A 22,124-nucleotide genomic window follows, 5' to 3' on the forward strand; every position below is an offset into this window, starting at 1 on the left:
AAGTATGTGTAAGTAACGTGGATTATTTCTTTTTGTTGTTGTTGTGCGTGTTTGTTTGTTTGAGATGGAGTCTCGCTCTGTTGCCCAGGCTGTAGTGTAGTGGTGCGATCTCGGCTCACTGCAACTTCTGCCTCCTGGGTTCAAGTGATTCTCCTGCCTCAGCCTCCTGAGTAGCTGGGATTACAGGCACGCCAACATGCCCAGCTAATTTCTGTATTTTTAGTGGAGACCAGGTTTCACTATATTGGTCAGGCTAGTCTCGAATTCCTGACCTTGTGATCTGCCCACCTCAGCCTCCCAAAGTGTAGATTATTTCTATTATTAAACATCCACATTCCAAGCACAGTATCATTTGGTCTCTTGATACATTCTGAGAATATTCTAACTAGTTTTAAAATATTAATTTTTAACTTCTTCACTAGACCTTCCATATAAATAACAATATCTATATATTTTGCTGAATAAACAAAATAAATCTTACTGTTTAACAAGGCAGTTTCATATACTCCTTACTATAAATTGGCCTAAGTCATGTGCACAAACATTAACTAAATTCCACAGAGCTCTGTGAGATAGATACACTTAATATTCCCAAGTTTACAGATGAAAATTTTACAGAGGAAACTGAGGAATAGAGAAGGGATAACAAGCTGGCCCTAGTTCCCATGACTAACAAATAATAGAGCTAGAAATTGAATCTAGGCTGAGTAATGTCTATATTATAGTGTCTCTAAACTTATTAACTTTTATTATCAATGTTTTTCATGGTGGAAATGTGATGACAGCAGGCATAGAAATACAATTCCTCAATCTCTTAATATCCACCTTGAATAAGCACTCTCATCAAGGATCTACTTTCAGTTTTTCCAAGAGGTATTAAGTAAAGCAAAAATCAATAATTATAATCAGTCATAAAAGTCATACTTTTTTAAGTTCTTTACGAAGCCTTTCATTTTCAGCAATAATTTTTTCTGTGCCTTTGGTCTTGGATTCATAGTGCATGCTCAACTGATGCCCAAAATGAGCTTTAAGTTTTTCTAATTCAGCCTAATAAAAAACAAACAAAATAAAAACTGTACATTATCAAAACAAGGAAATAAAAGATAATCTCATAAACTCATAAATCTTACTTCAACATAGTTTTAGAAACTGTATTTGATATGATTACAATTACAGCTTCATTTGAATATCAGAACAGAAGTTCCCAATGTTGGCTACATATTAGAATAAATTGATGACTTAAAATAATAACAAGAACAAACATACCTGTGTCAGGACCCACCCTAAAATAATTAAATCAATTTCAGGGATGGGAGCTTGGATGTCTGTGTCTGTATTTTTAAAAAGAAACACAGGTAATTAATCTATGTGTCAGAAAAGTATTGGTCTTGAAATAATAAGAAAGATCAGGTGGACCTACTCTATAACCCTTAGCCTTGCCTCTCATAAGTTTTTTTCTATATGTATAAAATCTGTACTGTATTCATTAAAGCCATTTTATATAGCAATGAGCATATTTGAAATTTTCCTAAATAGTAACAAATTAAAACAGTAAAATATTCCCCTAAAAATGATCACATTAAAAAATTACCTTCAATTTTTCATTTTCTTGCTCAATATTAGCCATTTTTTCACTAGTCAATATTCCTGATGCTTTTTTCAACTGTTCATTTTCTCTCTGGACTTTTTCAACTACTTTTTTCATTAAACCAATAGTTTTTTCCAGTTCTGGGATTGTCTTTCCACTTCTACCAGACTACGACAGAATATGTTAAATCTTTAATTTAATCAAATATTTTCGAGAGTATAATACAAAGTACCAACAATACAACAGGCTCATTATACTCAATATTAATAATTCCTAATATTTGAAGTCAAAACTGTGTTAATTCAATTCATCCTTAAAACACTTCTATGAGATAGGAATTATAATTTCCATTTTAAATACAAGAAAATCAAGACTAAGGAAATTTGACACTCCTAAAATCATGCAGCTAATAAGTAACATCTTAAATAGTCTAGCCTTAATGTCTTATCAAAATGATTAAGTCTAAATATTCTATTTAGCTAATGTTCTCTCCAGTATATCAGTTTTTCTTTATACAAAATAAAACCACACAAGAGAAATTGTGTCTTTAAAGAGCTCATGAGTAATTAAATTTTAATTGCAACATAATAGAGGCAATTTTCTCTAAGAAATGCTATTGCTTAGAGATTCAATTTCTGTTTAATATAAATAGAAGAGATATCTGAAATAAAAAACCTTGCATAAATATATCAACAGAGATGAGTCATCACTTAATAAGTTTAACTGCTTATCATTTAAAATAAAAATAATTTTTAGCAGTTTAGTCACACAGTATGCTTAATTTTTTTTGCATTTTAATCATCCACGACTAAGAATAATTCTGAAATATAAACTTTTACATAATTTCAGTATGTACTTTCATAATTAACTTAGATAGAAAAGGTCAAATTAACATATTTTCATTGATTAAAAAAATGTTGCTGTCAGCAAGACACTGTTTTGAATTTTTTTTTTTTTTTAAGATGGGAGTCTTGCTCTGTCGCACAGGCTAGAGTACAGTTGTGCGACCACAGCTCACTGTAACCTCCGCCTGCCAGGTTCAAGCAATTCTCCTGCCTCAACCTCCTGAGTAGCTGGGATTACAGGCATGAGCCATCACACCCAGCTAATTTTTGTATTTTTAGTAGAGATAGGGTTTCACCATGTTGGCCAGGCTGGTCTTGAACTCCTGACTTCCAGTGATCCGCCCATCTTGGCCTCCCAAATTGCTGGGATTACAGGAGTGAGCCACTGCCCCCAGCCTATTCTGAATATTTTTCTAATAACACATAATATTTTCACTGAATCCATCATATATTTAATATTACTACCAGAATGACTCTGCATTATGATTGCTTCCATTTATGAAACACAGCAACATGAAATCAACAGGAGTTTAAGTCTTTGGCCTTGACCTCATAAGCAACATTTATTCATTATATAAGGTGAATACAAAATAACATAGGGAGAAAATTACAACACAAAACAAGAGGAGGAGGAACAAAGTACTTATAAAACATTATACCAAGAAGGTGGGAAGATATCGTAACAAATGGTTACAAACACTTTGGGAGGCCGAGGCGGGTGGATCACGAGGTCAGGAGATCGAGACTATCCTGGCTAACATGGTGAAACCCCGTCTCTACTAAAAATACAAAAAAAAAAAAAAAAAACCAAAAAACTAGCCGGGCGTGGTGGCGGGCGCCTGTAGTCTCAGCTACTTGGGACGCTGAGGCGGGAGAATGGCGTGAACCCGGGAGGCAGAGCTTGCAGTGAGCCGAGATCACGCCACTGCACTCCAGCCTGGGAGACACAGCGAGACTCCGTCTCAAAAAAAAAAAAAAAAAAACCAATGGTTACAAAATGGCAGCACTAGACCAAGGACCAGTTAGTAGTTACCTCCATAAACAAAAGGATTTCTGGAAGTTAAATGTTTTCAAGGTGTGGAGGCATATTCAATAAAAAGAGAGATGATACAGATGATAAAATACATTAATTTGAGACACACAGAAATGCTTACTGTTTTATATTACAGATGCAGAATAACTGAAACTACAGGGCACTTGTAAAGGCATATCAGTACTGTTACAACATATCTAAACTTTTCATTTGTGGCTTATCACTGCTGAAACCATAAGAAATGTATGGTAAATTCTCACATACCCCTCTAACATGGCCAAGTTTCCGCTCAACTTCTGCTTTTTCTTTCTTAAGAAATTCACACATTTCCTTCAAATCTCTGACTTGATTCTGAAAGATAATAAGCAAACACCTAATAATTTAACATAGCTATAGCCATTGAAAAGAAAAGGCAAACAATTCATGTGAACCATCAATCTCTTCAACTGTATAGCCAAACCAAATAATTGGGTCTCTATACTAACGAGGAAGATTTTGAACCAAATTATTAAATTAATACAAGAATACTGTGTATATAAAATGTCGAGGTATTTCCCACATTACTGCCTGATGCAATAATACAAATTTAGAATTCTGATTTTAACTGTCCCATATATTGCACATGTAGATAGATCCTTACCCAAATATACAGAGCAAAAGGCAAATGAACATCTAACAGTGGTTCTATCAATGTAAAAATCTGAATAAGAAGCAGTACCAAAAAAAAAAAAGAAAAAAAACTGTAAAAAGTTGGCAGATTAGTGCCCTGAAATAAATAAATAAATAAATAAATAAAGTGTGAGAAGCAAGACACAGCTTAACTATATCATTACCAGTAGAATTAACAGATTGCTAACATTCTGGATTAGAAAACAGAACTGAAGTAATTAGCTAGCCAAGAGAAAAAAGATTCCCATAAATAGGGTAAGACCTGGAAAACCAAAGATTAAAAAATCATTATTAATGTCAGAATAAAGTAAAATTTCTAAAAGAAATTATTCTTATATTTTACATTGTGATAATTTTTAATGAAATATACCACGTATCTTCCCATCTTAGGACATCTGAACTTGCTATTTCTGTTGTCTGTAATTCTTTTTCTAGTATCTTTATGACCCACTTCTTTACTTCTCCTTAGCTCTCTGTTCATATATCATTTTAATAAGGAAGACCTCCCTTACTACCCTATTTTTTTTTGTTGTTGGATCAATATTCTTTTTTTAAAAAATTTATTTATTTATTTATTTATTATTATTATTATTATTGTATTTTAAGTTCTAGGGTACATGTGCATAACGTGCAGGTTTGTTACATACATATACTTGTGCCATGTTGGTGTGCTGCACCCATCAACTCGTCAGCACCCATCAATTCGTCATTTACATCAGGTATAACTCCCAATGCAATCCCTCCCCCCTCCCCCCTCCCCATGATAGGCCCCGGTGTGTGATGTTCCCCTTCCCGATTTTAAATTACACCTCTTCCCTCTCCCCATACTCTTTTCACCAATCATGCTTTATTTCTCTACTTAGCACTAACATCAGATGACATACTATTCAGTGACTTGTTTATTGTCAGTCTTCTTCACTAGAACGTAAGTTCTATGAGTGTAAGGAATTTTTTGACTGTTGTTTCCCAGCACCTGGAGGAGTGTTTCATACAAAGTAGGCTTTCAACAAATAAAGGTTAAAGAGAAAATATATAAAGTATACCACCACCATGATATTTTAGGAATATACATTTCTGACTTCTTAATAAGCTAATAAAAGTAAACATAACAACTAAGGAAGGAGTTTTAGGCATTAGATTTTCTAACTATAAAACAAAACATTAAATTTACCTTTAATCTTGGCAAATCTTTATTTGCTTGTTCAAGCTGAAATTTCAGTTCAATATTTTCAGATGACAACTTCAAGTTTTCCTTCTGAAGCTCCTGTTCTCTCTGACAATGATCATCTGACCCTATTCCCGAAATCTTCAATGAAGTGAAATTAGGAATATTTTTAAAGTTTAATAAATAAAAGCCATAAAAGACATACTGGATAAGAAAATACTGTCAAAGGTAACTTTTTTTCCTCAAAGGAATATGAGAAAATCAGAATGTTCTAGAGAAAGCCAAAAATAAATAAGTTAGAATACAAAACTTGCAGAACAAAAGGTAATATGGTTTGTTTTAATTACAATGGAAGGAAAGTCAAGTATGACTTAATAATGTCCACACATATAATGCCTTCATGTATCATTTCATAATGGTTAAACTGATTTATGGTGGTTTCACTAGTCCAAAATAAAGCATGATTGTTATCTAACCGCTATGGGTTGAACTGTGTTCCCCTTACCCTCCATATTTATATATTAAAGTCATAATTTCCAGTACCTCAGAATGTGACTTTATTTGGAGACTGGGTCTTTATAGAGGTATTCAAGTTAAAATTAAATTTTAGGGTAAACCCTATTCGACTATGACTGGTATCCTTATGAAAAGGGAAAATTTGGGGATTTAGACACAGAGATATATATAGAAGGAGGATGATATGAAGAAACAGGGAAAAGATAGCCATTTACAATCCAAGGAGAGAGGCTTGGGAAAGATCTTTCCCTTGGATGGTTCAGAGGAAATCAACCCTGCTGATGTCTTAATTTTGGACTTCTAGGTCTCCAGAACCAAGACCATAAATTTCTACTGTTTAAGCCACCAAATCTGTAGTAGTCTGTTACAGCCACCTTAGCAAATAAATACACTAGGCTACAAAAGAACTGCCTAATTCTTTCCTCCTTTGGAAAGCTTTCCTTCATTCTTTGAGCTAAAGTAATGGTTCCGTCCTTTGAAAAACATTAATATTATATCTGCATTTCTTCTGACCTGTATCTACACTGGGTTATTACTTATATTCACTGTTACTTCTCATGCTAAACTTTATTTTTTAAAACTGTGCTTAATTATATTTTTCTACGCATTTTTTCTATAAATTAGAATACCACCTACCTCACAGGACTGTTATAAGCATCATAGGAAAGAATTTTTTAAAAGTATTCAGCACAACTTTTGTTTTTTTCTCCTTTCTTTATTGGCTTGATGGGCTGTAGAGTCAATTACTCCATCGACATTATGGGTCTTAAAATATATTATTATAAAATATCTGTTATACATGACTTTATAACATCTTTTAGATCCAGTGACTGCATGTGTCCATCTGATTTTTGTTTAAGGAGATGTGTGTGCATATGCACATATGAAGTAGCAAAAAAAAGGAGACAAACATTTTTGTTGATGTATGTAAATCACAGGAATACATTTCCACTTAGTAAGAAAGCTCAAGTATACATTCAAATGCTACCACTATTAGGTTAATACTAGGCAAATTCTACCACTTCACAAGGTTGTCAGTTTTTACATTTTATAAATGAAGGCATTAGACAGGATAACTTTTAAGGTTATTTCAGACATGGACATCTGTAATTTCCTGTCCCTGAGCTCTTCTGTCTCCCAAACTTCCTCTCTTCTGTGGTACCTATTTGATCAGCAAATGATAAACACCGATGAATTTCACTGATTGGTAGATATAAAATATATTAAATATTACAGTAGAGGGCAATTCTATTTGATGAAGATCTCACATGAGGATATTTTTAACACATTTCTCACTAAAATATGATGCAGTTACTATTAGTGATTATGGATCATTTTTCCCTTGTATTTTGAAATAAGAAAACTAGAGGTATTAGTTGATATTGTCCAAATCTGAAAAATAAATTCTAATGAAACTCTCTCTTGTAAACAGAATTACTGTATAATGACCTTCATGAGACTTCCAAACTCTTACAGAAGAATCTGGTTAAAAGCCATAAACTGCTTAAAATCAAATTCTTAGTGGCTAGGAGTTAGAAGTCTCAAATTCTTATTTATTAGCACATGAAAAAAAGTGTTATGAATTAAAACACCTTCAACCATTTTCTCTTAACATATAGATATTTAATTTTAGTTGAGGTTTTCATGACTTAGGTGACTGGAATATCTGAGGTAGACAGTATAAAGAAAAAAAAGATAAATTCTATGAACAAACTTTTCTTATTCTGTATCTCAATGTAAGCTAACCAAAAGTAGTATGTACATGAAAAGTTCATAAACTGTTGAGTTAGACTAACATTCTGCAAAGTGCTTTTTGTTTGTTTGTTTTTGTTTGAGACAGAGTCTTGTTCTGTTGCCCAGGCTGGGGTCAGTGGCACAATCTTAGCTCACTATAACCTCAAACTCCTGAGCTCAAGTGATCTGCCCACCTCTGCCTCCCGAGTAGCTAGGACTACAGGTGTGCACAATCACACCCAGCTAATTGTTTTTTTTTGTTTGTTTGTTTTGGTAGAGATGTAGAGATGGGGTCTCTCAAGGCTGGTCTTTGACTCCTGGCCTCAAGTGCTCCTGCTGCCTTGGCCTCTCAAAGTGCTGGGATTGCAGGCATGAGCCACTTTGCCTAGCCTATGTGAAAAAGATACTTAGGCACAGAGCCTAACACCATTTATCATTATCATTATTATTATTTTAGATACAGGGTCTCACTCTGTTGCGCAGGCTGGAGTGCAATAGGGCAATGTAACACTGAACTCCTGGGCTCAAATGATCCTCCCACCTCAGCCTCCTGAATAGCCAGGACTACAAATGTGTTCCATCACATCTGTCTAAATTTTTTTTAGAGACAGGGTCTGCCCAAGCTGATCTCAAACTCTTGACCTCAAGCAATTTTCCTGCCTCTGCCTCCCAAAGTGATTACAGGAGTAAGCCACAGCATCCTGCCTGAGCCTAACACAATATAGACAGCAACACATCTAAGTTTCCTTTTTGCATTATAACAAAAGTATCTGTTATAAAACCTGGCAAAAAAAAAAAAAAAAAAAAAAAAGCCACTGAAGGAACTTGCTATATATCTTAGGATGTTGTACAACACTGTAACAAAATTTTACTGATATAATTCACTGCAGTGAAATTTTACTTCTAAATACAGCCTGATGAATTAGAAGTTTCTAAGACAAAACAATCACCTCTAAAGTGCTTTATTTTTGCTATTCATTTATCTAATATAACATTAAGTGAACACCAATTGTAAAAAAAAAAAAAAAAAAAAGCACTAAATTAGAAAATGCATATTCACTAATTTTTGTAGGAACTAGTCAAAAGTTAGAGCTTAAGATAAAGTTTACTAATAGTTAATACTTTTTCTAAATCTTACACACTTTCCCATTTTCACTATATATGTATGTAAGCTACTTACGATAAGAAAATTCAGTTAACAAAGAAATAAAGGACGGAGATGTATCCAAACCAAGGATGCGTCCTTTCTTGGCTGGACGGACGCATCAGTTTCATCACCTGCCTGTGCATCACCCTCAGCACAACTGAGCCACAGCATCAGCAACTGTCACATAATCACAGTCCTCCATAGCAGATTCTAGAGATCCATATAGTTGTTGTGACTCACATCTTCAGCGATGTGTCTCTTTCCTTTCTCACTCTTGCCTATCTTATTCTCTTCCTCATTTTTATGTTCCTGTTTATCATTTTGACAACATTCTTGATTAATTTTACCAACCTTAGGATCATGGTTCATTTTCAAAAAAGGAGTTAAAATCTGCCAAGTTACCATTTGTTGAGGTAAATTGACTTTATTTATTGTTCGGTCTTGACTCTGATTTATTTAATTCAATAGGATCTACAATATGTTCTAATTTGTATTTTTCATCATTACTGTAATACCATAAAATACTTTTAGGTACATAATAAGTCATCCTTGGCACCTAGTCTTTTCCCATTTTTAATTCTGAGTGTTGCCATGATCTTTTTTGGTTCTGAACAAAGTGTTTTTTTTGTGTGAAAAATATTATGCCTTTGTATTTATTAATAATGGTAACAAGGATAAAAAACATAGTTGTGTCACACACCTGATTCTGCTTAAGGTGGAAGAATGAAGACACATGAAAAGAAAAACGAAACAAAAATAATACACTAAATATTAAAAAAAATCCAACAAACAATTCTACATTAATGAGTAATGAGTTTTTATAAGCTTAAAATATACCATAAATATTTCAATGAAAACAGTCTTGGAACATGTTTTCCTATTTTATTTAACTGTATACTGCTGCTACAGCAAAATATATAATAACTACACATTTAAAATTCCTAGAAATCATTTATGAGTTTTATGAAAAGCTTATGAATCTTAAGTTTACTGTTATTATGTTAAAAAGGATTAAATAAATTATTACACATCACTACCTGGTAAAAATAAAAGTTGAATTTACTGTATTACTATTAATGAGAAAGATATAATGCTTTTGGCCAGATTAAGAAAGAAGTTGATTTCACTTTTAGGCATTTAAACATGGAAAAAAGAAAAAAAAAACAATAAAAGATATACACTTACTGAAGGCCTAGAGTATGTATCCTTTGAAAGCTGTTTTTCCAAAGCATGAAGTTTTTCTTGGAGGTATCTGTTTTGTAAATGTAAATCTTCTACAACAGAATCTCGAGGAAGAGCTTGGTGGGCCCTACGAACAGTAATCAGAGATTCTTTACCGTTCGCATTTCAACTTTTCTCTGTTGTACTATATAAAAATACAAGTATTCACATTTCAACTTTTCTCTTATACTATATAAAAACACAAGACAGAAAAGTTCAGTGTGTTTATTAACGCTACATTTATTTTAAATACTTCAAACTTTCTAAACTTTACAACAAATAAATTAGGATATCACAACTAGTATTATAAAATAATCCTCTACAGAGCATTCACTGAAGGGCTTCTTTAAATGATGAGTCAAAAAGTATATTTTGATTTACTGAAATACATTAACATTTTTAAAGAACATGCATCTATTTATATGGAATTACATAAGATAGTTAAAATAAAATACTTACTATTTTAAAACATTATATAATAATTGCATAATATCCATGGTCTTCTCAAGAATCTCAAGGATCTAAAAAGACTCTTAATGATTTCAGATAAAAATTTAACACTTCAAGTCTAAAAACATCCGCCCGGCCTACAAGACCCTCCATGGTTTGGCACCTCCACATCTACCCAACCTTACTGTCCAGGAGTCTACCTTTACTTAGGTAAATACAAATCCACTCCTACCCATACATGAAATATTTACTCTTGCCTCTTGTCTCTGCTAGGGTTCTCCTCCTTGAAATGCCCCTCCTCTTTAGTATCTAGATGATTCATAGAATTTAGAAATTCAAACTAGAGTTCAGATAGAAGACAAATTCAATCTTTTCTATAAAGTATCCTCCAATTACTTCAGTCCACATGAACTCACACTATTAGAGGAAAAAAAAAGAACCTCTAAAAGAGCAGATTTCAAAATTAAAATGATTTGATCCTTTGTAAAACCTGCAAAGAAGAATAAAAGTGTTTTGTTTTGAACGTATGTTTAGACAAAGAAAAACACGGAGGGAAATATCTACTGCTAGAATAAGACAGTAACTATAAACAGATGTCAAGAGAAAGAAAAACTCCTCAATAATTTGTTTTTTCCCTATCAAGGAAACTTCTAAAATATTTTTAAGAAACAGTAACTTAGAAGGAAAAGGAAAGAATGTGGACTAGAAGCTCATGAGAGTGTTCCTTTAAATAAGTTCAACTTCATATGTTCACATCACATTCATAATGACACAATAGTAAATAGACATTAACAAGACTAATTAATGGTAATTTTTAAAGATAAATAGAAAAATGTGTATTTACAAAGGGTAAATATTGTCATATCCAAATGTTGCAGGTAGATACCAGCCCTTTACAATGATCAGTAATATGATCACAGATCATTTGTAAATGCAAAGAAGAAGAAATAGCAAATTACGTAAAACCAACCTAAGTTTACCTTGTAAGAAATGAGTGAAACAGAAGATTAAATAATTTTAGCTGTTCTTAGGAGAAAATTAAAAAGTTTTCAGTGTTAACACGATTTTATTTTGCTTTTCACGACCATGACTACATCAGAAGATATAACTTTGCAAAACACACACACACACAAAAGTCTTAAAGGATCTGCTAAGAAATGACATGGGGTGATGCAGGGCAGGGGCGCCTGGTTCCAGGTACAATGGAGTAAATACAGTCAATCTTCTCTCTCCTAAATGCATGGGGCAACCATTTGAGGACTTTGCAAAGGAGTAGAAGGTAGATTACAATGGAATGCCAGAATTTAAGCAGCAGCAAACAGGTGATGAATTTACCTTTTATTTTATTCTGTTACTGCCTGCCCTGAAGACAACATTATTTGAAACCTGAAGATAGGTGTCTGCACTGATGGAGAGAGCTCCAGGTAAACCTTCTAATGCTAGCTCAAGTAAAGAGAAAGGGAATGTTTTAACACTCAGAGGGAATATGAAAACACCTCATTTTTTTTCCTTCTATCTGTTCTTTTATGCCCCAACCCTTAAGCCATCCCATAGCAGTGGTAATAAACGCTCCAATGGGAACTCACAGAAGCTAATATTTTTTGGAAGGAAAATCTCCAGTTGGTAGAGCTATGATACTAAGACGGTAAGGTGAAAGTAGTTTAGTAGTTTTTTTCTTCCTCTTTCTACTTTCTTCTTGCTTGTTTCCCTGCAGAAGTGCGCAACTTCTGAAATACACAGCATCCCTGGGTAACTAAAACCCCAAATGGAAATCCCTAGGGAAACAAAGTATCAGAGAGATGGCAAAGAGGGAGGAGCTCAAGGACGTCCCCCTATAAAGTTATTTATGAACTTCTGGGCTCACTCTTGAGCTGCAAATGTATGGATTGATTCTAATCAGAATACCAAAGTTTCTAAGAACTGTTACTAATAGTACATAGCTCACATAAAAGACCACCAACTGGGAGGTACACAGGCAGGACAGATCTGAAAAGTACTGAAAAGGCTTTGAAAACTGGAACTACAGCCCACAAAAATGAGGCTGGAACTTGTGGCCTGAACCTAATTAGACCAATTGCATGCTAAAACAAAAGTATCTACATTTTTCCATAGAATTTAAACAAGAACCAGAGTCTCACAATATAATAGTCAAAAGATCAAAAATACAATCCAAAATTATGTGTCATATGAAGAACCAGGACTATCTCAATTCACACGGGAAAAGACAACATAACCCAAGCTTAAGACAATACACATTTATTATTTCAATTTCTAAGGGTCAGTTTTTCTTCATTATAATGGGTAGCACATTTCCACACAATAGCTTACCTCATATACAATATATCATTTTCTAAGTCAAGATTTCTCTTTTTTAATTCTTCCAATTCTTTTTCTGACTCCAAAGCTCGTACTCCCAAAACTTGATCAACAGTCATGCCAGTTGTTTTTAGTTTCCTCTGCAAAGTAAGTTTCTCTTTATCAGCTCTGTGGAATTTAACACAGAATCATGAAATATACCATTCAGTGTTTGGCTTTTCAATTGCGTACTCATTACTAAACCCATATACAATAGTTGTATCATCCTGTACTTGTCATAAACTAATTTATAACAAGATCACAGGAAAATCCATCTATAATGGCTACAATATATTTAAAACACATTTTAAAGAAAATAAAAAGTAAATCATAGATAATAAATGATCACTTAAACTAGACCATTTCTCATATTATCAACTATGATAAAGCTATATAATTTCCAGGTCACTAAAGGATTTTACACATAATTGGTTTTATAATGATATTTAAACTCACTTGGCAAAAAGATCCTTCAAAGTATTCAACTGCTTTGTTAAAGTACAGACTTCCCCCTCTTTCTCTTTTAACTTGTTCCGAATTCCTTCTATTTTAGCTTGCCATTTTTTACCTTCTTCCCACCTAATTAATTCTTCTTTAGCATTCTGTAACAATAACAAAGGAGGTAGGAAAATTACCAGTATTATTTTAAATTTTCTTTAAGATTTATCAATTATAATTAACCTAGAAAAACTGTAAACTAATATTTCCTAGAGAATATGTAAATATGTTCTTTTTGATATACAGGTTGAGTATCCCTTACGAAATGCTTGGAATCAGTAGTGTTCTGGAATTTGGAATTTTTATTTTTTTTTTTTAGATTTTTGGAATATTTGCATATACATAATGAGATATCTTAGTGATGGGTCCCAAGTCCAAACACAAAATTCACTTATGTTTCATATACACCTTCTACATATAGCTTGGAGGTAGTATCACACAACATTTTTAATAATTTTGTATGTGAAACAAAGTTTTGACTGCGTTTTGACTGTGACTCATCATATGAGGTCACGTAAGAATTTTCCACTTGTGGCATCATACTGGTGCTCAAAAAATTTTGTATCTTGGAGCATTTCAGAAGTTTGGATTAGAGATGTTCAACCTGTATAACTCCTAGAATCTTCAGGCATGCCAAGCTATTAGGAAAACTTCTCTTTAGGCTAACTATGCTTTATTCTATCACAAGACAAACAAAATTCTGGGAGACAGTTCTGACTAATGCCAACACCCTTCAGGAGTCTTTAAATGAAGATTCTAATACAATCATGACTAGAGTAAGCTTCTAACAAGAATCCTACGTACAAATGACCAACCTCATCTGTTACCCCATGACAATTTCCTAGCATCAGAGCCCCTTCAAGTCTTCAATGCACATTACTTCAGTCATTTGACAGATACTTATTTAGTGCTAACCATGTGCCAAGTACTACTCTAGAGGCACTAGGAATAGAACAAATGAATAAAATCAGATAAAAAACTATATCTTCAGGAATCTTACTATCTAGTTTATGCTAGTTGGCTAGGTAGATTGGGGAGAAGGGAGCAAACTATACAGATAACAAAACAAGAAACAAATCTAAATCTATTTTGTAGTTAAGTTAGCTAGTTTTAAGTGCTAAAAAGAAGAAGAAGAAAAAAAAAGAAACGGAAGGGAATTAGGGCATTTCAGGGGTAGGTGTCATGGTTTATTGTAACTATGATAAAGGAGCCAAAGAAAGCCTATCCAATGCAGAATAGTCTCATGCACTGAACAACTTTCAAATGTTTTACTGGATATTAATACAGTAAAAAATTCTGCTTACACTGGTCTGAGCTAAGAATTTATCTCCAACTAACACATTAACACTAAGTAATTTTTTTAATGGTTTTATTATACACTAAGTAAGATTATAGACATTGTTTTGCTGAGAACTGCACCAACAATTTGTTTACCATTTTGGAAATCAAATTACAAATGGCAATACCATCATGACCCATGAGTTGCCAACAGAACATATTTGTGTCAGTCTGCATTTGTAGCTTTGAATTCACGTTAATGAAGATGCAAGCACATGACTAGTTCATTACATTTTCCAATGGAGTCATGCCAAAGCTTTTACATGTTGAAATATGAATATTCCTTTTATGTTCCCCCTATATATTTCATTTAGGACATTCATAATGACATTTTTGAAATTATGTAAGTAGGTAGAGTTTATTTTAACTATGAATTTCAATTATAATAATAAAGGGGAAATTATGAAACACTGTATTTTTTATTAAAGGGAATGTTGAATCTGAAAGGGTTGAGAACCATGGTTTAAAGTCAAATTCCTGGTGCGACGGCTTATGCTTGTAATCCCAGCACTTTGGGAGGCTGAGGCAGGAAGATCGTTTGAGCGCAGAGTTCAAAGACCAGCCAGGGCAATATAGTAAGACACCATCTCAAAAAATTAAAAAAATATATGAAATAAAGCTAAATTCTCACTAAGATTAGTTGTTCTATCAAAACGACCTTCTCAAATACTGGAGAACTATATTCTCCAATTCTCTTCTCTAATACTAATCAATTTTTTACCTTATTTAATTCAGCTAATAAGTGCCCTTTAAAAAATGTAAAAACCTCAGGTTGGGTGTGGTGGTTCATGCCTGTAATCCAGCAGTTTGGGGGGCCAAGGCGGGCAGATCACCTGAGGTCAGGAGTTTGAGACTAGCCTGGCCAACATAGTGAAATCCCATCTTTACTAAAAATTCAAAAATTAGCCAGTTGTGGTGACAGGCACCTGTAATTCCAGCTACTTGGGAGGTTGACGCAGAAGAAGCGGTTGAGCCTGGGAGGCAGAGGTTGCAGTGAGCTGAGATTGCGCCATTGCATTCCAGCCTGGGTGACAAGAGTAAAACTCTGTCTCAAAAAACAAAAGAAAAAAAGTAAAAACTTCACTAAGTGGTTGATAGTTATTAATTTCATTTTTTCTTAAATATGTACAAGAATTTTTCTGTACTCCCAGAAATGTAAATACTAGTGGGGGACATAAGGTATGTAATTAAATAATCCTCCAGCATACAGTACTTTGTTGGGTTTGGACAACTCCATCCCACCTGGCATTATCTGCTAAATTAAGATTAAGGGAACCAAGACTGAAAAAATAATTGAAAAATAATAAGAAAAACAACAAAGGTGAATGGTACCATGGGTATTGTGGTGTTATTACATATAGGCTTTTGTCCATGGTTCCTGGCTTGTAACTCTCATAGCCCTTGTCATTGTCTTTAGTTATAATATTGAGTGTGTTAGACCTCTGGAGCAGACCTCAGAAAAGAGTCTCCCTGACCTTCTCCTGTCCTCCTTTCACATGCCCTAAGGCAGGACTGTAAACTTTCCCTGTCTTTCTGACTGTGGGTCTTAAAACCTAATATGAGGGGGTCCTGCCCCATACCCTAGGAGAAGAAATACTGATGTCAGGAAACTTCCCTAAAAATCCAAAAGGACTGGGTTCAAAGAGGTTCTGGAGAAGTGAACATGTAGAGGTTTCTAGAGGAAGGTGGCACCCCAGAAGGGCATGGAAGTTCCACACCCCTTCCCCCATATTTCTTCTCACACATCTCTTAATCTGTATCCTTTTTAATAACCGTTATTATAAACTGGTAAACGTAAGTAAATGTTTCCCTGAGTTCTGAGAGTGACTCCAGGAAATTAATCAAACCCAAAGCTGGAGGCTGGGGTTGTGGGGACTCCAGAAGTCTTGGAGGCCAGGACTTGTGACTTGATCTGCAGCAAGATCTCTATGGGATCTGACACTATCTCCAGGTAGATGGTGAATTGAATTGGATGACACCCAGTTGGCGTGTGCTGCAAAACCAACTGCTTGTTTGCTGATGTGGAGAAATCTCCACATATTCTGGGGGTCACAGAAGTTTTTTGCATTGATTGCTGTTATGGTTTGAGGGCAAGATAAACATATGGTTTGAGAACTTTTTCCAAGATAGGTATGTTCTAGACTGAATGACAAGAAGGAAGAAGACGGGATGATAGGAGAGTAGTTCTCTTTTCATATTTTCTGTACCAAAAGCTTCATATGCATAGATTTCAGAATAATATTATTATAACATTTTAAAATTTATATTCATTCAACAAATACTGAGCATCTACTATGTGCCAGGGATTGTTCTAGGTGCTGGGAATACAGTAATAAATAAAATAGGCAAAGTTCCTGCCATCAAAGCTTATGGTCTAATAAAAAAAAAAGAAAAAGATGAACATATAGACAAGTACATGTCTAGTATGTTAAGACAGTAATAAATGCTAAGAAGAATGAAATGCAAGGCACAGGTGTGGGTTTTGTTATATAGGTAGACTACAAATGCTGTTTACAGAGAAAAAGGTACTAAAATTTCCAAACAATATGAAAGCATTTCTTGAGTATAAATTAGAAATGCCCAAGCACTATAGAACCCCAAAAAAAATTCTCACTAGATTCTTGAATACCAGTTTTAATATTGGGCATAGACCCCTGTGTTTTCTTTCTAGTTAGTAGTAAAATCTTACATTGCTATGGACGTGATGGCTTACAAAAGACTTCTGCATATCTTATCATTTTATGTAAAATAATCCTAAGAAACTGGCAATACAGATAATATTATTCCCACTTTAAGGAAGAAAAAACTGAATAAATAAACTGAATAAACTGAAGCATAGAAGAGTCCAGGCAAAGCCACAAGGCTCTTAAAGCATTCTGATAGGAATCAGGTTAGAAACTGGTATAGAAACATACCAGTTAGGAACAAACATACCACTTTCTAACCTATCCCCATTTAAGGATAAGATTAGGCCTATCCCAATTAGGGAGTTAGCAAAGATGGAAATCCAAAAGAGTAAGGACACTTTTCACCAGCAAAGCTTCTGACAGCAAGCGTGTTGTGACTCCATGCAAATAGTGTCATCAGAATTACACTGACATCAATGAATTTTCATAGAAAATAATTTTTGGAGCATACTCTTTTAAGAAATTTGAATTCCATTACCTATTTTCTATTCAATGCCTTTAAAGACAGAATTTTCTTTTCCATTTTCATGTTATTGAAATTATTTTGTAGATATTAAATATTTTCTGGGTAAATTTTATAATAAAAATTTTTCCTAACCATAGCTCCTCCATACTGATTTTCTTCAAGGGTAAATATTACTGCTAACACCAACATTTCCCAGTTCACTTTCGATATTTTGAATGTTACCAACAAGTTATCTCCAATTTATTGTCCATAACAAATTTCATTACATACATTTTAGCCAATTTTAGTTTTTTGGGGGGTTGATTATTTCAATTAGTAATCTTTATTACAAAACAGTTTACTATGAACTATAAAATTTTAAGCAATTTCTCCCACAGTATTAATCTATGAGCAGATTGGTTACTGATTATTACCGCAAATACTGAATATATTCCAAATCACTTTGCTTTCTGAAAAAGCAGCCTAGTCTCCTGAAGGATAAAAAGAACCTATCTGGGTCATAGTGTGGGTCTTAAAATGCCTATCTTTCTGTCCCAAAAGTCAAAAGCACCAACTTGTATAAATGATTACTTTGGAGAGAAATGATACACAGTTGAATATGTAAGGTGTGAAGGAACTTTAGAGGTACTCTAATGTCAGAAAGATGAATGGAATTGATGTAGTAATTTCCAAGTAAGAGTTACATTACAGGTATCTCCTCAAGTAGACTGTAAATTCCTACAGAATGGAAACTTACTTTAGACTTTTCTATGCTATCCAATACTACTTATAGTCCTCAAAATTAATACAGAATTAATACAGCTAGGTTCTCAAATTAAGGTAGTATATTAACTGTTAATCAACTATGTATTTAACTTACTCTGTCACTACCTTAAGCATATTAGTCAGCATGTTTGTTCACATACCTTTTCTTTCATAGGTTTTAGGTCTACTTCGTCCACCTTTCCTTCTAACTGGCTCTCTAGTTTTTTAATTTTCCTTTGGAGTTCTTCAATTAGACTTTGTTTATTATCTGTCAGGGGTTTGCCCTAAAAAGTAAAATGGATCTTTATATTTTTATAAATAAATATAAAACAAAATAGACAGTAAATATTTCAATTATATAATAGAAACTTTCTGAAGCTATCACTGACCATACTTTCTAAATGACACTTTTAATATATAAGATAATCCGGTAGCTGCTTCTGCATTTTAATAAAATATGCTAATATGCTACTCTAGAACTATAAACATAATAGAAGTCACTGAAGAAATTAATTACATTAATCAAAATGATTTGAAAGTCAGTTTTAACAAATATCAAGGATAAAATTATAAAGTAGAAATAAACTACTGCCTCTATACTGTAAATCAGATGTTATCAGAGTTAAATATAAAATTACCTGTAACCCACTGGTTAGTCTTTTAATTTGCCTTTTCAGTTCATCATTCTCTTGATCAATTTCATCTTTCTCTCTAAGTATTTTATTATAGGCTTTTTGTTTTTTTTGCAGTTCATTATTTAAGTCATTCAAATTATCAGTTAGTGAGTTTTCTCTGTTTTTACTTGTTTTAAGTGCTTCTTTCAATTTTAAAAGATTTTCATTTAAATCTTCAACTTGTGTCTAATAAGAGAAAAAGAAAGGTATTATTCATGAGTCTTCATCAACTATCAATGATAAAAGGAACATAAAACAGAAAATATACCATTACAAAAAATTTCAGTCTGAATTTTTAAGTACACAAGCGAAAGAAAACAAACTACATATTCATGTCAAGTCTACCTTGAAAAAAGTCGACCTTGAGAAAAAATAAAATAAAACTAGTATAAAGCAATTCATCTTCAACAAACACCCACAAATAAAATTTTATCAAATATGCACATTTCATTTTGGCTGAATTAATTAAATAAGTATATAACAGTATATATGGCAATGTTTTAAACACTATGAAGCATAAGAGTAGTATAGAACAAATCTCTGACTTGAAGTAATTTCTAACCTACTTTATAAAGATAAGACATAAAAGGGTAACTCACAATACTAGACAATATGTATGACATTAGAAAGGAGTTCCTAGCTGTCCTATGGTGAGAATGATGGGGACACACTGTATGTTTCCATCTATAAGATATTCTGGAAAAGGTGAAACTACGGAGACAGTAAAAAGATCACTGGTTGCCAGGGGTTTGGTGAGGTGCAGAGGGAGGAATGAAGAAGAGAAGCACAGAAGATTTTTAGGGCAGTGAAAATACCCTGTATAATACTATAATGATGGATACATATCATTATACATTTGTCTAAACACACAGAGTGTAAAACACCAAGAGCTAAAACAGAGGTAAACTTGGACTTTGGGTGATTATGATGTATCAATATAAGTTCATCAGTTGTAACAAATGTACCAATCTCCCGGCAGGAGATATATGGGAATCTCTGTACCTTCCTCTCAATTTTGCTGTGAACCTAAAATTGCTCTAAAAAAATTAAGTCTTAACAAAAATCCTAAGTAAAATATTTCTTAAATTTAATTTCATTAGAAAGAGTAGTTCATGATGGCCTATTCTTTCCTAATCCCCAAGATGATAATCAGTAAATGAATATCATAAAGAGACTTATTGTTGAAAAATGCATGTGTGTGTCTATGTCTATCCACCAACAGTGCATTAAAGTTCCCTATTCATTAGCAAAATTACTATATATCATAGTGAATTATCTTCCAATAGGAATTATCAAAAATTTTGTTACATTAACACACGTTGATGTTCACCTTTAGCTCTCTAGTATGTCGATCAACGATTTGTTGAACATTGAGATGGGCCTCTTTTTGAGAAGTTGCAGAAATAATACGTTCTTCAGCAGCTGCTGTCATTTCTGCCCGGAGTTCTAAAAGTGCTCGACTAAGTGCCTAAAAATTACAAAATAAAAAATGTAATTTTTAAAGGAAAACTGACATTTTATATGAACAATACATGATACAAAAAATAAACAAGCTTTATTACTTCCTACTATTTTCCTAAAATACTATGAGTTTAATGGAACATATTTCACAAATTAACAACTCAACTTTTTCAAATAAATCTTTTGTAATTACACTCAATTCTTTCCACATTGAATGTGAAAGTTCAAAATTGTAATTATGATTTTGAGAACTCAGCATTAAATCAAGCTATTACAAAAATCAGATATGTTTGGTTTTCAAATATCCAAGTTTAGATATTTTTATTACTCACTTAGTACATCCTTCCATATGAAATTAATTGAATTTAGGTAGACAACAAAAGGACTAGGAAAGGCTTAAAGTTTACCCATAAATTTCATGAGCTAGCACAGAAAAATACCAGCACCTTCTAAAACAATTTAAATAGATCAAATCTAAGATAAACTGAAAACCTAATAAATCAGAATACACTGACCAACTCCTTCCCACAAAACCATCTCTATGACCCCCTTTTTCATCTTTCCTTTTTGTCATTATAATACTTCCTTCAATCCCTCAAATTGTTCGAAATTGTTCATTTGTTAAAAATAGCCTCAGTAGCAAAAAATCCCAGTAGAAAAAAAGAAAATACAATGTAATGTATATTATATGTATATTTTTGTAATATACATTAAGATTTTTCCTCATTTCATACAGATAATTCAAAAATCAGATTGACAGCATAAAAAGATAAATTGGACTATATTTGCCCCTAAAAATAGCATTTAATAAGGCCATTTAACAGAATTGTCTAAAAGACCCTGTTTAACAACATAAGATAAAGCTCATACTTTTTATTACAACACAGAGATTTATACTACCATCTTTTATAAATTTACAAATCTTCTCTAAAAGCAATCTACCACACATTTTTCCTAAATGTTGATAATTTTCTGTTGTTACTTACTTTCTGTTGTTTCTCTTTCAAGGCTAATTGGCTTTTTAGTCGTTCTACTAGATTTCTCATTGTAGTTGTTGGAGCTCTTGAATTTGCTTCTTTTTGAGCCTGAAGTTCAGATTTTAAACACTGTGATTCCTTTTGTGACTGGTCCAGAAGATATCTTAAATCTTCTACTTCTGCTTTTACTTTTTTCACTTCATCTTCATGGTTTTCTTGGAGCCTGATGTAAATAAACATATGTGTGTGTGTGTGTCTTTTTTTTTTTAAATTTTTTTGAGACCCAGTCTCACTCTGTTGCCCAGGCTGGAGTGCACATGCGCAATCTCGGCTCACTGCAACCAACACCTCCCAGATTCAAGTGATATTTTTGCCTCAGCCTCCTGAGTAGCTGGGACTACAGGCGTGCACCATCAGGCCCCCAAAATTTTTGTATTTTTAGCAGAGATGGGGTTTCACTATGTTGGCCAGGCCAGTTTGAACGCATGACCTCAGGTGATAAGCCCGCCTCGGCTGATAAACCCAAACTGCTGGGATTAGAGGCATGAGCCACCGC

General features: G+C 33.4%; 1 protein-coding gene across 4 annotated transcripts in view; it reads right to left on the reverse strand.

Annotated features, from left to right (window-relative positions):
• The window catches only part of CEP290 (centrosomal protein 290), a 95,465-nt gene that overhangs the window by 10,632 nt on the left and 62,709 nt on the right, over positions 1 to 22,124 (reverse strand). For all 4 annotated transcript variants that reach the window (XM_005571825.5, XM_045365678.3, XM_065524643.2 and 1 more), the window contains 11 exons: positions 21,578 to 21,791; positions 20,461 to 20,598; positions 19,095 to 19,316; positions 18,618 to 18,740; positions 13,180 to 13,325; positions 12,697 to 12,852; positions 9,883 to 10,006; positions 5,307 to 5,441; positions 3,731 to 3,817; positions 1,592 to 1,756; positions 925 to 1,047 (listed from right to left, as the gene is read on the reverse strand). In XM_005571825.5, coding sequence (XP_005571882.3) covers positions 925 to 1,047; positions 1,592 to 1,756; positions 3,731 to 3,817; positions 5,307 to 5,441; positions 9,883 to 10,006; positions 12,697 to 12,852; positions 13,180 to 13,325; positions 18,618 to 18,740; positions 19,095 to 19,316; positions 20,461 to 20,598; positions 21,578 to 21,791 — 1,633 coding nt within the window. The remainder of the gene's footprint in view (positions 1 to 924; positions 1,048 to 1,591; positions 1,757 to 3,730; positions 3,818 to 5,306; positions 5,442 to 9,882; positions 10,007 to 12,696; positions 12,853 to 13,179; positions 13,326 to 18,617; positions 18,741 to 19,094; positions 19,317 to 20,460; positions 20,599 to 21,577; positions 21,792 to 22,124) is intronic.

The sequence above is a fragment of the Macaca fascicularis genome, chromosome 11, assembly GCF_037993035.2.
Source record: "Macaca fascicularis isolate 582-1 chromosome 11, T2T-MFA8v1.1".
Lineage (NCBI taxonomy): Eukaryota > Metazoa > Chordata > Mammalia > Primates > Cercopithecidae > Macaca > Macaca fascicularis.